Source organism: Macaca thibetana, chromosome 12 (genome assembly GCF_024542745.1).
Source record: "Macaca thibetana thibetana isolate TM-01 chromosome 12, ASM2454274v1, whole genome shotgun sequence".
NCBI classification, from domain to species: domain Eukaryota; kingdom Metazoa; phylum Chordata; class Mammalia; order Primates; family Cercopithecidae; genus Macaca; species Macaca thibetana.
In genome coordinates, this window is record NC_065589.1 from 73,092,019 (window position 1) to 73,105,506 (window position 13,488).

The following is a 13,488-nucleotide window of genomic DNA, read 5'->3' on the forward strand; positions in this document are numbered from 1 at the left end:
TTTGTCTTTTTATGCTACAGCCATTCAAATTCTTCTCTTCTAGCTATTTTGTAATTTACAATGGATTATTGTAAACTACTGTTACCCTACTGATCTATATAACATTAGGTCTTATTTCTTCCATCAAACCATGTATTTGTACCCACCAATTAACTTATCTTTATCCCCCTCCTCCTTTCTACCCTTCCCTCTGGTAACCACCAATCTACTCTCTATCTTCATGAGATCCACTTTTTTAGCTCCCACACATGAGTGAAAACATGTGGTATTTGTCTTTCTGCCCTTGGCTTATTTCACTTAACATAATAACCTCCAGTCCCACCCATGTTGCTACAAATGACAAGATTTCATTTTTATGGCTGAATAATATTCCATTGTGCATATATACCACATTTTCTTTATCCATTCTTCCATTGGTGGGCATTTAAGTTGATTCCATATTTTGGCTACTCTGAATAGTGCTGCAATAAACATGGAACTTCACGTCTCTTTTTCATATACTGATTTCCCTTTTTTGTTGATATATACCCAGTAGTGGAATTACTACTATGGTGATCTATTTTTAGTTTTCTGAGGAATCTCCATACTGTTCTCCATAGTGGCATTACTATTAATAATTTACATTCCCACCAACAGTGTAGACACTGTATTTTGAAAACAGGTAACTTGTTGGACTTCACAGGTTCACAGCTAGAGAGAAATCTGCCACAGGATGAAGCATATCTTTGAGTCTCACCATATCTGATTGAAATGATATTTAGATAAGACTCTCAAGTTTAGACTTTTGAGCTGGTGCTAGAACAAGTTAAGACTTCTGGGGCTACTGGAATGGAATGAATGTATTTGTAGGTGACAAGGACATAAATTTGTGTGGGCAAGGGGCAGAAGCAGAGCACCACAGTCTGAATGTGTGTCCCCTCCAAAATTCACATTGAAACTTAATCTCCATTGTGGTGGTATTAAGAGGCAGAAGTCTTTGGGGATGTGATTAAGTCCATTAGGGCTCTAACTTAAGCAAGTGCTGGAGGGAACTAGCTTAGGCCCCATTTGCCCTCTTCCCAGCTTCTGCCATGTGAGGATGCAATAAGAAAGCCTCACCAGACACACATACACACATACAAAGCCTTAATCTCGGACTTCCCAGCCTCCAGACTGGAAGAAATAAATTTCTGTTCTAAATTACTCAGTCTGGTATAATATCAGCACAGACTAAGATGGATGGCAATTTATGTATTCTACCATAAAGTATTCCATTGAATGATTAAACTACAGTTAACTAATCTCATTGTTTCCATTTTTCCCTGTTTCAGTGTTACAATGAATATACTTGAACATGTATCTTTCTGCAACTTCCTCATATTTAATGTGATGCCAGTCAACATCTTAACAGAAGTTTTCCAAACAACTTGACAAGCTCCTGAAATTCAAATGAAAACAGGGACCAAGAACAGCCAAAAATCCTTTTGAAGAGTAATAATACAGAAATCCTGCCATATCAAAATACATTTTAATGTTCTAAAAAAGTAGTATGGTATTGCTACAAGAGACATATCAATACAATAGAGAGCTTAGGATACACATAGGAGGTTTGGTATGTGATAGAGGTGACACTATAGATCAATGGAGAAAAAAAATATTCAATAAGTGAATCCTCATATTGAAAAAGATAAAATTAGATCTAATGATATGGTTTGGCTGTGTCCCCACCCAAAATCTCATCCTGAATTGTAATCCCCATAATCCCCATGTGTCAAGGGTAGGATGAGGTGGAGGTAACTGGATCATGGGGATAGTTTGCCCTATGTTGTTCTCATGATAGCGAGTGAGTTCTCACGAGATATGATGGTTTTATAAGCATCTGGCATTTCCCCTGCTTGCTTCTTCTCCCTCCTGCTGCTGTGATGAGGTGCCTCCTACCATGATTATAAGTTTCCTGAGGCCTCCCCAGCCATGCTGAACTATGAGTCAATTAAACCTCTTTTCTTTATAAATCACCCAGTCTCTAGCAATTATTTTTTCTTTTTCTTTTTTTTTTTTTTTTTGAGACAGAGTTTTCCTCTTGTTGCCCAGACTGCAGTGCAATAGCATGATCTCAGCTTACCGCAACTTCTGCCTCCTGGGTTCAAGCGATTCTCTTGCCTCAGCCTCCCAAGTAGCTGGGATTACAGCCATGTGCTACCACGCCTGGCTAATTTTGTATTTTTAGGAGAGACGGGGTTTCTCCATGTTGATCAGGCTGGTCTCGAACTCCCAACCTCAGGTGATCCACCTGCCTCGGCTTCCCAAAGTGCTGGAATTACAGGCGTGAGCCAACATGCCCAGCCAGGCAGTTCTTTATAGCAGTGTGAAAACAGACTAATACAGACCTCAATCTCATACTACATGTAAAAATAAATTCCAGATGGACAAAAGACCTAAGTGTACAATGAAAAACCTTAAATCTTTTAGTAGAAAACATATAAGCATTTTTTAAAACCAGAGTGAAGATTTCTTTAACAAAATAAAAATAATACAAACTGTAGAAGAAAAACTACATTTTTAATTTAAAATCGTTTACAACAAAATTATGTATTTCAAGGTAAAAAGACACAAACTAGAAGATGAAATCAGGTATTTATACAACCAAAGGATCAGCATCTAGAGTACGTACAGCATTCTTAAAACTCAGTAAAACAGAAAAACAAACAAAACAGGCAATATAAACCAGCAGTTCACCAGCGAAGATGCCCAAATGGCCCCAAAACATATGAAAAGATGTTCAACTTCACTACTCAAGAAAATATAAATTTTAAAAAGATGTTTGTCTCCAACAGATTGGTAAAATATTATAAATTTATATATATAACACCAAGTGTTTTTTGGTTTTTTTTTTTTAAGTTCTGAAGTACATGTGCAGGATGTACAGGTCACATAGGTAAATGTTTGCTGTGGTGGTTTGGTGCACCTATCAACCCGTCACCAAGGTATGAAGCCCAGCATGCATTAGCTATTTTTTCTGATGCTCTCCCTCTCCCTGTCCCCCACCCAACAGGCCCCAGTGTGTGTTGCTCCTCTCCCTGTGTCCACGTATTCTCATTAATACCAAGTTTCGATAAGCAGAAAAACAAGACCTCAAATTCCTGATGGGGCAGGCATGGTGGCCCATGCCTGTAATCCCGGCACCCTGGAAGGCTGAGGTGGGAAGATCACCTGAGGTCAGGAGTTCGAGACCAGGCTGGCCAATATGGTAAAACCCCGTCTCTACTAAAAATACAAAAATTAGCTGGGCATGGTGGCAGCCCTCTGTAATCCCAGCTACTCAGGAGGCTGAGGTAGAAGAATTGCTTGAATTCAGGAGGAGGAGGTTGCAGTGAGCCGAGATCACACCACTGCACTTCAGCCTGGGGGACAGAGTGAATCTCCATCTCAAAAAAAAAAAAAAAAATATATATATATATATATATATATAATGTGGCACAGGAATTTCAGGAAAATGGTAACTTCTGGAGAGGGAAAGAGAAAGGAAGGGAGAGGTGGGTTGACCTTTCTTTGGGGTTTTGACTAAAAGCAGCTCTATAGCAAACATGGCAAAAGGTTAACATCTATTCATCTCAATGGTAAGTACAAAGGTATCTGTTATATTACTTTTGTAATTTTCTGTAAATTCAAATTGTTTCATAATTGAAAATAGTTTTAACTGAGTTTTGTAATGATTAAAAAATTAGGCCAGGTGTGGGGGTCACACTGCAATCCCAGTACTACTTTGGGAGGCTGTGGCAGGTGAATTGCCTGAGGTCAGCAATTCCAGACCAGTCTGACCAATATGGTGAAACCCCACCTCCACTAAAAATACAAAAAATTAGCCAGGCGTGGTGGCATGCGCCTGTAGTTCCAGCTACTCAGGAGGTTGAGGCAGGAGAATCGCTTGAACCCAGGAGGCAGAGGTTGCAGTGAGCCGAGATCACACCACTGCACTCCAGCCTGGTGACAGAGTGAGACTCCATCTCAAAACGAGCAAACAAACAAACAAAAAGATTATGAATATTTTAGGTGTAGTATTGGTATTGTGGTTTTGGGGGAGTTTTTTGTTTGTTTTTTGCTTTGTTTTCAAGAGATGAGGTCTCTTCATGTTGCTGAGGCTGGAGTGCAGTGACTATTCACAGGTCTGATCATAATGCACTGCAGCCTCTTACTCCCAGGCTCAAGCAATACTCCCATCTCAGCCTTGGGAATAGCTGGGACTATAGGTGTAAGCCACTATGCCTGACATTATTTTTTAATTGTGGTAAAATACAAATAACATAAAATTTACCATTTAAAACCATCTTAAATGTACAGTTTAGTGGCATTAAGTACATTCACATTGTTTTGCAACCATCACAACCATCGATCTCAAGGACGTTTTCATCTACCCAAACTGAAACTCTGTATCTGTTAAATAAACAAATAAATAAATAATTCCCCAGGCCGGGCATGGTGGCTCATGCCTGTAATCCCAGCACTTTGGGAGGCCAAGGCGGGCAGATCACGAGGTCAGGAGATCGAGACCATCCTGGCTAACGTGGTGAAACCCCATCTCTACTAAGAATACAAAAAATTAGCTGGGCGTGGTGGCGGGCGCCTGTAGTCCCAGTTATTAGGGAGGCTGAGGCAGGAGAATGGCGTGAACCCAGGAGGTAGAGCTTGCAGTGAGCCAATATCGTGCCACTGCACTCCAGCCTGGGCAACAGAGTGAGACTCAAAAAAATAATAAATGCCAGAGTGAGTCTCAAATAAATAAATAAATAAATAAATAACTCCCCAATCTCCCCTTCCCTTGGCCTCTGATAATCACTATTCTGCTTTCTGTCTGTATGAATTTGACTATTCCTGGCACTTCACATAAACAGAAGCATCTGTTCTTTTGTGATGGGCTTATTTCATTTGGCATAATGTCTCCAAGGTTTATCTACATTGTAACATTCTAACATGTCAGAATTTTATAGTTTTTAAGGCTAAATATTCCATTTATGGACACTCCACATATTGTGTATCCATTCATCCGCTGATGGACACTTGAGTTATGTTTTAGAGTTCACATCTATTTACTCAGATGCATACTCAAATATTTTCAAATTAAATTATAAGGCATCTGATATTTGCTTCAAAATAGTCCTGGCTGGGAAGAAAGAGCAGTGGGACGGGGAGATAACAAATGAAACAAGAGGCCGGGCGCGGTGTCTCACGCCTGTAATCCCAGCACTTTGGGAGGCCAAGGCGGGCGGATCACGAGGTCAGGAGATTGAGACCACGGTGAACCCCGTCTCTACTAAAAATACAAAAAAATTAGCCGGGCACGGTGGCGGTCGCCTGTAGTCCCAGCTACTCGGGAGGCTGAAGCAGGAGAACGGCGTGAACCCAAGAGGCAGAGCTTGCAGAGAGCCGAGATCACGCCACCGTACTCCAGCCTGGGTGACAGAGCAAGACTCTGTCTCAAAAAAAAAAAAAAAAAAAAAAACAAGATACCACTTTTCCTTATGAGAGCAGCAAAGATCAGAAACATTGATACCACCATATATACTGCCAGGATATGGGGAAACAAACTGTTTTATACATTGTTGGCAGGAATGTAAATTAATTTCTTTGGAGGGTTCTATCAAAGTTGAATTTGCACATTTCCTTCAACCAAGATATAACTTCTAGGAATTTATCCTCATACATAAGCTCACACACATATGAAGAAGCGTATACAAGAATACTTGCTGCAACAATGTTTACAATAGCCCAAGTCTGGAAACAATTTAAATGTCTATCAGTAGGGAACTGACTGCAAAAATCACAGTACATTACAAAAACATGGAAATACAATGAAATACTATTTAACTTCAAAAATGAAGCAGTTCAACTTTCGAGATAGTGTCCATAAATATGTTAAGGGGAAAAAAGCAAGATACTAAAGAGAGTAACACTATTCAACCAGACATTCACATGGTTCAATTTCTGGCTACCACAGATCAAAAAACCTAAAGACCTTCCACAACACAGGCCAGGCACCACACTCTGGCCCATGCCTATAATCCCAGCCCTTTGAGAGGCTGAGGCAGATGGACTGCTTGAAGCCAAGAGTTCAAGATCAGCCTGGCCAATGTGGTGAAATATCATCTCTACAAAAAAAACAAAAAAAAAAATGTAGCTGGGTGTAGTGGTGTGTCCCTATAGTCCCAGCTACTTGGGAAGATGAGGTGGAAAATCACTTGAGCCTGGGAGGTAGAGGCTGCAGTGAGCTGTGATGTCACACCACTGCACTCAAGCCTGGGAGACACTGCAAGAACCTGTCTCTAAAAAAAAAAACTAGAAATGCTCGATAAAGTATAACTAATGTCTTTTAAATACATAAGTAAGCTCAAAAGAAAGGGAAATTTCTTACTGAGGGGTAGGATGGAGAAAGGCACCTTTACTTTTTACTTTATCCACTTATGTTTATGTTATAATCAATGTGTATTACTTCCGAAATTAAAAAAAATGAAAGCACTCTGAAAAAAGCTGCTATGGATTTAATAATCAATACGACCTCACAAATAACTAAAGCAATGTAATCTGACAGCAACTTTTTGAGTATAGCAGCCACTTTTTTATCCAATTTAATTCAAAATTACTGACACCTACTAAGTACAAGAGACTGTGCTGGCCTCTAGCTAATAGCAAAATGAGGTCCTTATCTTTTAAGGAGCTTAGAATATGTGAGAAAGAACAAGCAAGGAGACAAAAATATCTGTAATATAGGACAGAACATGAAACTCCTCATTTTCTGCACCAAAATTTGAGAACTAAATGTTTAAAATCCCAGTTTCCGGTTAGTATCCCATCAACGCCCAAAACCAGCCAGTCAGACATTACAGTTGACCCTTGAACAACACTAGTTTGAACAGCAAGGGTTCCACTTATACAAGGATTTTTAAACCAAACATGGATCGAAAATACAGAATTCATGGGATCTGACACTCATATACATGAAGGGCAGACTTTTCTTACAAGCAGGATTTCAGTATACCCTGGAGAGTGGGTGGGAGGTGGGTATTCTGGAACCAGTCTCCAATGTATACCATATACTGAGGAACGAGTGCATTTTAGACTTTCCATTACAGGCTATTTTGTTTTGTTTCATTTTGTTTTGAGTTAATCCACCCATAAAGCTTTTTTTTTTTTCCAGATGGAGTTTCACTCTTGTTACTCAGGTTGGAGTGCAATGGCATGATCTTGGCTCACCGTAACCTCTGCCTCCCAGGCTCAAGCGATTCTCCTGTCTCAGCCTCCGGAGTAGCTGGGATTACAGGCATGTGCCACCATGCCCGGATAATTTTGAATTTTTAGTAGAGATGGGGTTTCTCCATGTTGGTCAGGCTGGTCTTGAACTCCCAACTTAAGGTGATCTGCCCACCTTGGCCTCCCAAAGTGCTGGGATTACAGGTGTGGGCCACCGCACCCAGCCCCCATGAAGCATTTCTGACAATGACCGCATTGCATTTACTCACTAGTGGCAAAACTGTAGTTACATATACAGCTGTTTTGGTTTTTTTGTTTTTTTTTTTTCCTGAGACGGAGTCTCGCTCTGTCGCCCAGGCTGGAGTGCAGTGGCAAGATCTCAGCTCCCTCCAAGCTCCACCTCCAAGGTTCATGCCATTCTCCTGCCTCAGCCTCCCGAATAGCTGGGACTACAAGCACCCACCACCACGCCCGGCTAATTTTTTTTATTTTTAGTAGAGACAGGGTTTCACCATGTTAGCCAGGATGGTCTTGATCTCCTGACCTTGTGATCCGCCCACCTTGGCCTCCCAAAGTGTGGGACTGCAGGTGTGAGCCACCGCGCCCGGCCACATACAGTTATTAGTACACAGTTTCCATAGCCTTTGTGATCTCATCCCACAAATGAATCCTCAATTGTTTTCTTCCTTTGGTTTGTATATCTTCTAATACTGCCACATTGATTATACCAATACTACTCAGTCAAAAATAACTAAATCCTCCCCATAGTTCTATAATTGCTAATTTTAAAATTAAATATAAATACAGCTGTGATGGATTCAAGATCCTTCTCCAACTCCAATCACTGAACATCCTACAGGCAACAGTCAGACACTTGTGAAAAGGATTATGGCACAGCAAGATGTATTCTCATTTACTAAGAGCACAAATACAGCAGAAGAAAAGGAATCCTTCCTCTAAAAGTGACTGACCATGAAATTTACAAACTTTTATGGCAGTTAGAATAAAAACCCCAAAATCAACACACATTCAATCTTCGGCAACCTAAACGGGTTTTTAAAATATCAAAAACTTAGAAAAGTTCAAACATTCTGTTCATGCCAGGGTAGTCCAGCTTTGCCCATGAGAACACTGTTATAGGCTGTTGATGATTTCCAGTTCTAAAAAGGTTCCACAGGCAGTCTTTTAGGTTGCAAAGCTGGTCAACATCACCTATGTCTCTTGAGGCAGTAAATTAGTTGTATAGCCCAGAAAAATTACTCTATCCAATCCAAGCAGTTATAAAAAATTCAGAATAATCACATGGCCACCATACTGTTTATTGTTCAATCTTGCCCTTTATGAAACTGGACATGGCAACTGCTGACACATATAGGCAATGGTTCTGGTTTCAGACAGAGATAATAAATCTTTAAATATTATGTATCAACTCATAGAGGGTTGCCAGACTGGGAAAATAATACTTACCTATGAGACACCAGTAAAAGCAAATACCATGAGGTTAGGATGTTGACTATCTATAGCCTGGATACCCTAAAACTGTATGAATACCTTCAAAGAAACTCACTGGCATATTTCTGGTAGTACACTGAAGCATCACAAGCAATCAAACTTGCATCTCATCCTCAATAATCTGATAATTACCACTGTATTCCAAAAGTCAGGAAAGAATCAATGTCATTTCCTACCTTCAGGTTCTCTGGAGGCTTTCCTAAATGCTAACCCAGTCCAAGAAATAAAAATGTCTAACTATCAGTAAAGGATTGCTCCAACTCCTGTTTTGATGTGCTTCTTTAAAACAAAAACAAACAAAAAAGTTTAAAAAGAAAGAAATGAAGGCCCAAATAAGAATAACATATTAAGTAAAAAAAAAAAAAAAAAAGAAAAAAAAAAGAAAAAAAAAAGATAAAACATAGAATTGAAAAGAAAAACCAGTAAGAATGCTATTTAGTAGAGGCAGTAAAGAGAAATGGTTGACTAGACCAGCTCTGGAGCCCTGGAGCCAGCATGCCTAGCTTACCACCAATGCAATCTTGACCAAGTTTTTTTTTAACTCTGCCCTACTTCCCTCTTCTGTACAATGAAAATAATAAAAGTAAGAATCTCAGAGTCAAAGAATAAGTTAAATCACGTAAAACAGCTAGAATTTGGCCACTTTTAACCAAACAGATAGATAAAAGTCCAAAATTTTACTACTACTCTGTTGATGAGGCTGTTGGAAAACAGGCAGTCTCATACAGTAATTAATACTAAGCCTCAGGGGGGCAATTTGGAAAACACACGTTTGAGAATTTATCCCACTGACCCTCTTGACTAGGTGGGAAAAGACAGTTAATACCACGTTGTTAATTTTATACTGGAAAGTCAAATGCCCATGAAGAGACATTAAATCAAGAATGGCAGGCCGGGCGCGGTGGCTCAAGCCTGTAATCCCAGCACTTTGGGAGGCCGAGACGGGCGGATCATGAGGTCAGGAGATCGAGACCATCCTGGCTAACACGGTGAAACCCCGTCTCTACTAAAAATACAAGAAAATTAGCCGGGCGAGGTGGCGGGCGCCTGCAGTCCCAGCTACTCGGGAGGCTGAGGCAGGAGAATGGCGTGAACCCGGGGGAGCGGAGCTTGCAGTGAGCCGAGATCGCGCCACTGCACTCCAGCCTGGGGCACAGAGCAAGACTCCGCGTCAAAAAAAAAAAAAAAAAAAAAAGAATGGCAAATTCACACACACACACCCCCCAAAAAAATTTTAAAAAGAAATTAAAAAAATGAATGGCAAATTCAAAACATGTAACACTATGCAGCAGTTTAAAAAAAAAAAATTGAATGACGACACTGACTTTTTAATAAGAAAAATATATCTAAGATAACTAAAAAATGCAAGATGTAAAATAGTGGAAAGTATGCAACCCTTTGCACAAAAAGAGACTGAAAAACTAGGAAACATCCTTGCTTGTTCTGCACTAAGAGAAACTAAGCAGGAAGGAACTGGACAGATGGAAGACTAGATGGGAGAAAAATTTCCAACTCTGTGTGTGTGTGTGTATCTGCTTTATTAGCTATATATTTTATCTATTCAAATATAAAATTTTTAAAAGTACTTTTAAAGTGTCAGAGATACAGTTCAAGAACTCAAATGTTGGCCGGGCGGAGTGGCTCACGCCTGTAATCCCAGCACTTGTGAGGCCAAGGCAGGCAGATCACCTGAGGTCGGGAATTCGTGACTAGCCTGACCGACATGGAGAAACCCTGTCTCTACTAAAAAAAAAAAAAAATACAAAATTAGCCGGGCGTGGTGGTGCATGACTGTAATCCCAGCTACTTGGGAGGCTGAGGCAGGAGAATCGCTTGAACCCAGGGGGCGGAGGTTGCGGTGAGCCAAGATCGCGCCATTGCATTCCAGCCTGGGCAACAAGAGCGAAACTCCATCTTTAAAAAATAAATAAATAAATAAATAAATAAAAACTCAAATGTTAGCTGCAATTATGTTATTATTATTAGCAAAATCAAAATACCTTCTTTCTGAAGACTTTTTCTTACTCCCTCTGGACAGAAACCTCCTCTCCCTCCTCTAGTTATCAAGTTATTGTTTAAGGAATTTATTACTTTCTACTCCAGTGCAAGTAGAGTAAGGGGTTGGTCAATGTTTCATTCATTTTTAATATCCAAGAAGCCTTGCTTGCACATAGTAGGTACAAACATTTTGGAGTAACAGTAACCTTACAAGTACTCCCAAAAAAAAGGTGACCATTTATAAAAAGATTGTACTCTGTCATTAATCCTAAGACCTGAAAATTGAAGAAGTTTAATAACTGCTAGCAACTAGTAGTTGCTAATATTCTTTCAACTACTGCCTATCCAAAATCGCCCCTTTCACTTTTTCCTTTTTTCTCAGACTGTCCCTGACATTGACATCACGTTCCAAGCCAAGACTCTACATGTACTAACTCTCTAACTCACTGCAAACTCTGAAATGTCTTCTCTCATAAGTCCCAACATTTGATGTATCGCTCCTGTCAAAAGGGCATTTGTTGTCTCCTCTTAGATGTTCACATATCAGTGAGTGAATAAAGTGCCCTTAACTGGAGAAGACCTAACACTTGATTCCTAGTTCGCTCAGTATTTTGTTCGTTCTCCTGGTACGGCGGGTATTCTGTAACGGACTGCTCAGTAGCCCAATTCTAAATGTCATCCCAGCATACCAAATACTCCACTGACAGCTCAACAGTCACTTTTCATGCAGGCCCCTCCCCTTCCCTCCTCCCTCAACCCTCAAGAGCTCCTTCTCTCATACTGACAGACACACTGGCAGTTCAGAAGACCTTTTCCTCAAGCGTCCTTCCCTGCACGTACAAGACCACCTCCCCAGCTCTCATCATCCCGCGAGCCAATACAGTCCCCAATAACAACCCCTCCCAGCCAATCCAAATCACAACCTAAGTCTCTTCCCAAGAACCAGGCTTTATAGCCTTTCCCAACAAGTACACACTTGACAGCTCGACACGAGCTTCCCCAAAAATCCTTTCCCCCTCACTCCCCTCCTAACCCATACACTGGCTCTTTTCTCGCTATCATTTACCCACCCTGGCTTCCCCATAATTCACAGCCCGGTTTCCTAAACATGCTCTACGCTCTCCTCTCCCTGCTTTCTGCTCCCCACCCCCTTTCCACCTCTGACAGCTCAGTCACCTCCATCCCCCTGTGGCTGCACCCTCCCCCGCACCCTCCCCTTGACAGCTCAAGAGTGGGCTCCCGGTGCCCCGCTCCAGGCCCTCCCGCGACGTCCCCGGCCCAGGGTCGCCTCGCCCGCGGGGACGGCTCCACTCACCCGCTCTCCCGCATCACGTTGCTGTCCCCACAGTCGCAGGCGCCCCCGGCCTGGCTACGGAACATGTTGAAGTCGTGTCCGGTGTGGTCGCCCTGGTGGAAGCACTCGGCGCACAGCGACATGCAGGGCGAGATGCCGCACGTCCGGCAGCGGTAGGCCACGAAGTTGGCTGTCCAGACCAGGCCGCAGAGCGCCGCGGGATCGTAGGCCCGCACCGCCGCGCAGAACTCGTCGTAGCCGCCGCCGCCCGCCAGAAGGCACTTACACCACTCCAAGGCCTCCTCCTCGGCGGCCCCCGGACCGCCCCCGCCTCCGGCCGCCGCCGCGTCCTCGCCGCCTGCAGCCGCGGCCAGCGGCCGCTCGGCGCTCAGCACCCGCTCCAGCAGCGCCTGCAGCTCCTCAGCACCTGCGCGGTTGTCTGGCCGGCTGAGGGCCGCCTTGAGGTGCGCGGCGGTGGCCGCCTTGTCTAGGGCCAGCCCCGACGCGGGCAGCTCGGGCTGTGACGGCTGCTGGCCCCCGACGGCCGCCGCGGCCGCCGCCGCCATGATGAGAGCTCAGAATTTGGAGAGTCCAGGGCCAGCGGCTCCTCCGGGGAGAGTGAGGGAATAGACTGCTGCGATTGCTCGGCCCGCCCAACTCTCGCGATACCCGGAGGGTCCGCGCTCCTCCGCCCGCGGCCCCGCCCCTGCACACGCCCCCTCGGGCTGCAGAGCCTTCTCCCCGCCCTCCCGCCTGGGTGCCTCTGGGCCAAGCTAGGCTCCCAACTTTCTAAGTTAAGAGCTACTGAAATAAAGGACTCACCTTATAGGAAGTCTTTAATAAAGGCAATTATTTCTTTATTTGCATAGACTACAGGAATTATTCACATCATCTTTCAGATGTACTTTAGGCATCTGCATTTTGTGTAAGATGTACATTCCTATTGTTATCAAAGTCCAGCGGGCGACAGAGTGAGACCCCAACTTAAGGAAAACAAAAACTGTAGGAAGAGCAATCCAAAGAAAAACAGAAGGCCGGGCGCAGTGGCTCACACCTGTAATCCCAGCACTTTGGGAGGCCGAGGCAGGCGGATTACTTGAGGTCAGGAGTTTGAGATGAGCCTGGCTGACATGGTGAAACCCTGTCTCTAGTGAAAATACAAAAATTAGCCGGGCGTGGTGGCGCACGCCTGTAATACCAGCTACTCGGGAGGCTGAGGTAGGAGAATCGCTTGAACCCAGGAGGCAGAGGTTGTAGTGAGCCAAGATCACGTCACTGCACTCCAGCCTGGGAGACAAAGCGAGACTCCGTCTCAAAAAACAACAACAACATCAAAGAAGAACAGGGGTGTTTCCAATCCATAACCGTGTGTTTGAAATGAATGAAACATAATTAAGACAGGTTATTTTACAGTCTTGGTCTTCTACATTAGTTAAGTATGTCACGATCATCATATAACAGTG

General features: G+C 42.9%; 1 protein-coding gene across 6 annotated transcripts in view; it reads right to left on the reverse strand.

The window, feature by feature from the left end:
- Window positions 1-12,606, reverse strand: part of UBR3 (ubiquitin protein ligase E3 component n-recognin 3) — a 264,525-nt gene extending 251,919 nt beyond the window's left edge. For all 6 annotated transcript variants that reach the window (XM_050751441.1, XM_050751437.1, XM_050751440.1 and 3 more), the window contains exon 1: window positions 12,047-12,606. In XM_050751441.1, the coding sequence (XP_050607398.1) occupies window positions 12,047-12,591 (545 nt within the window). In that variant the 5' untranslated portion in view covers window positions 12,592-12,606. The remainder of the gene's footprint in view (window positions 1-12,046) is intronic.
- Between the last annotated feature and the right edge of the window lie 882 nt (window positions 12,607-13,488).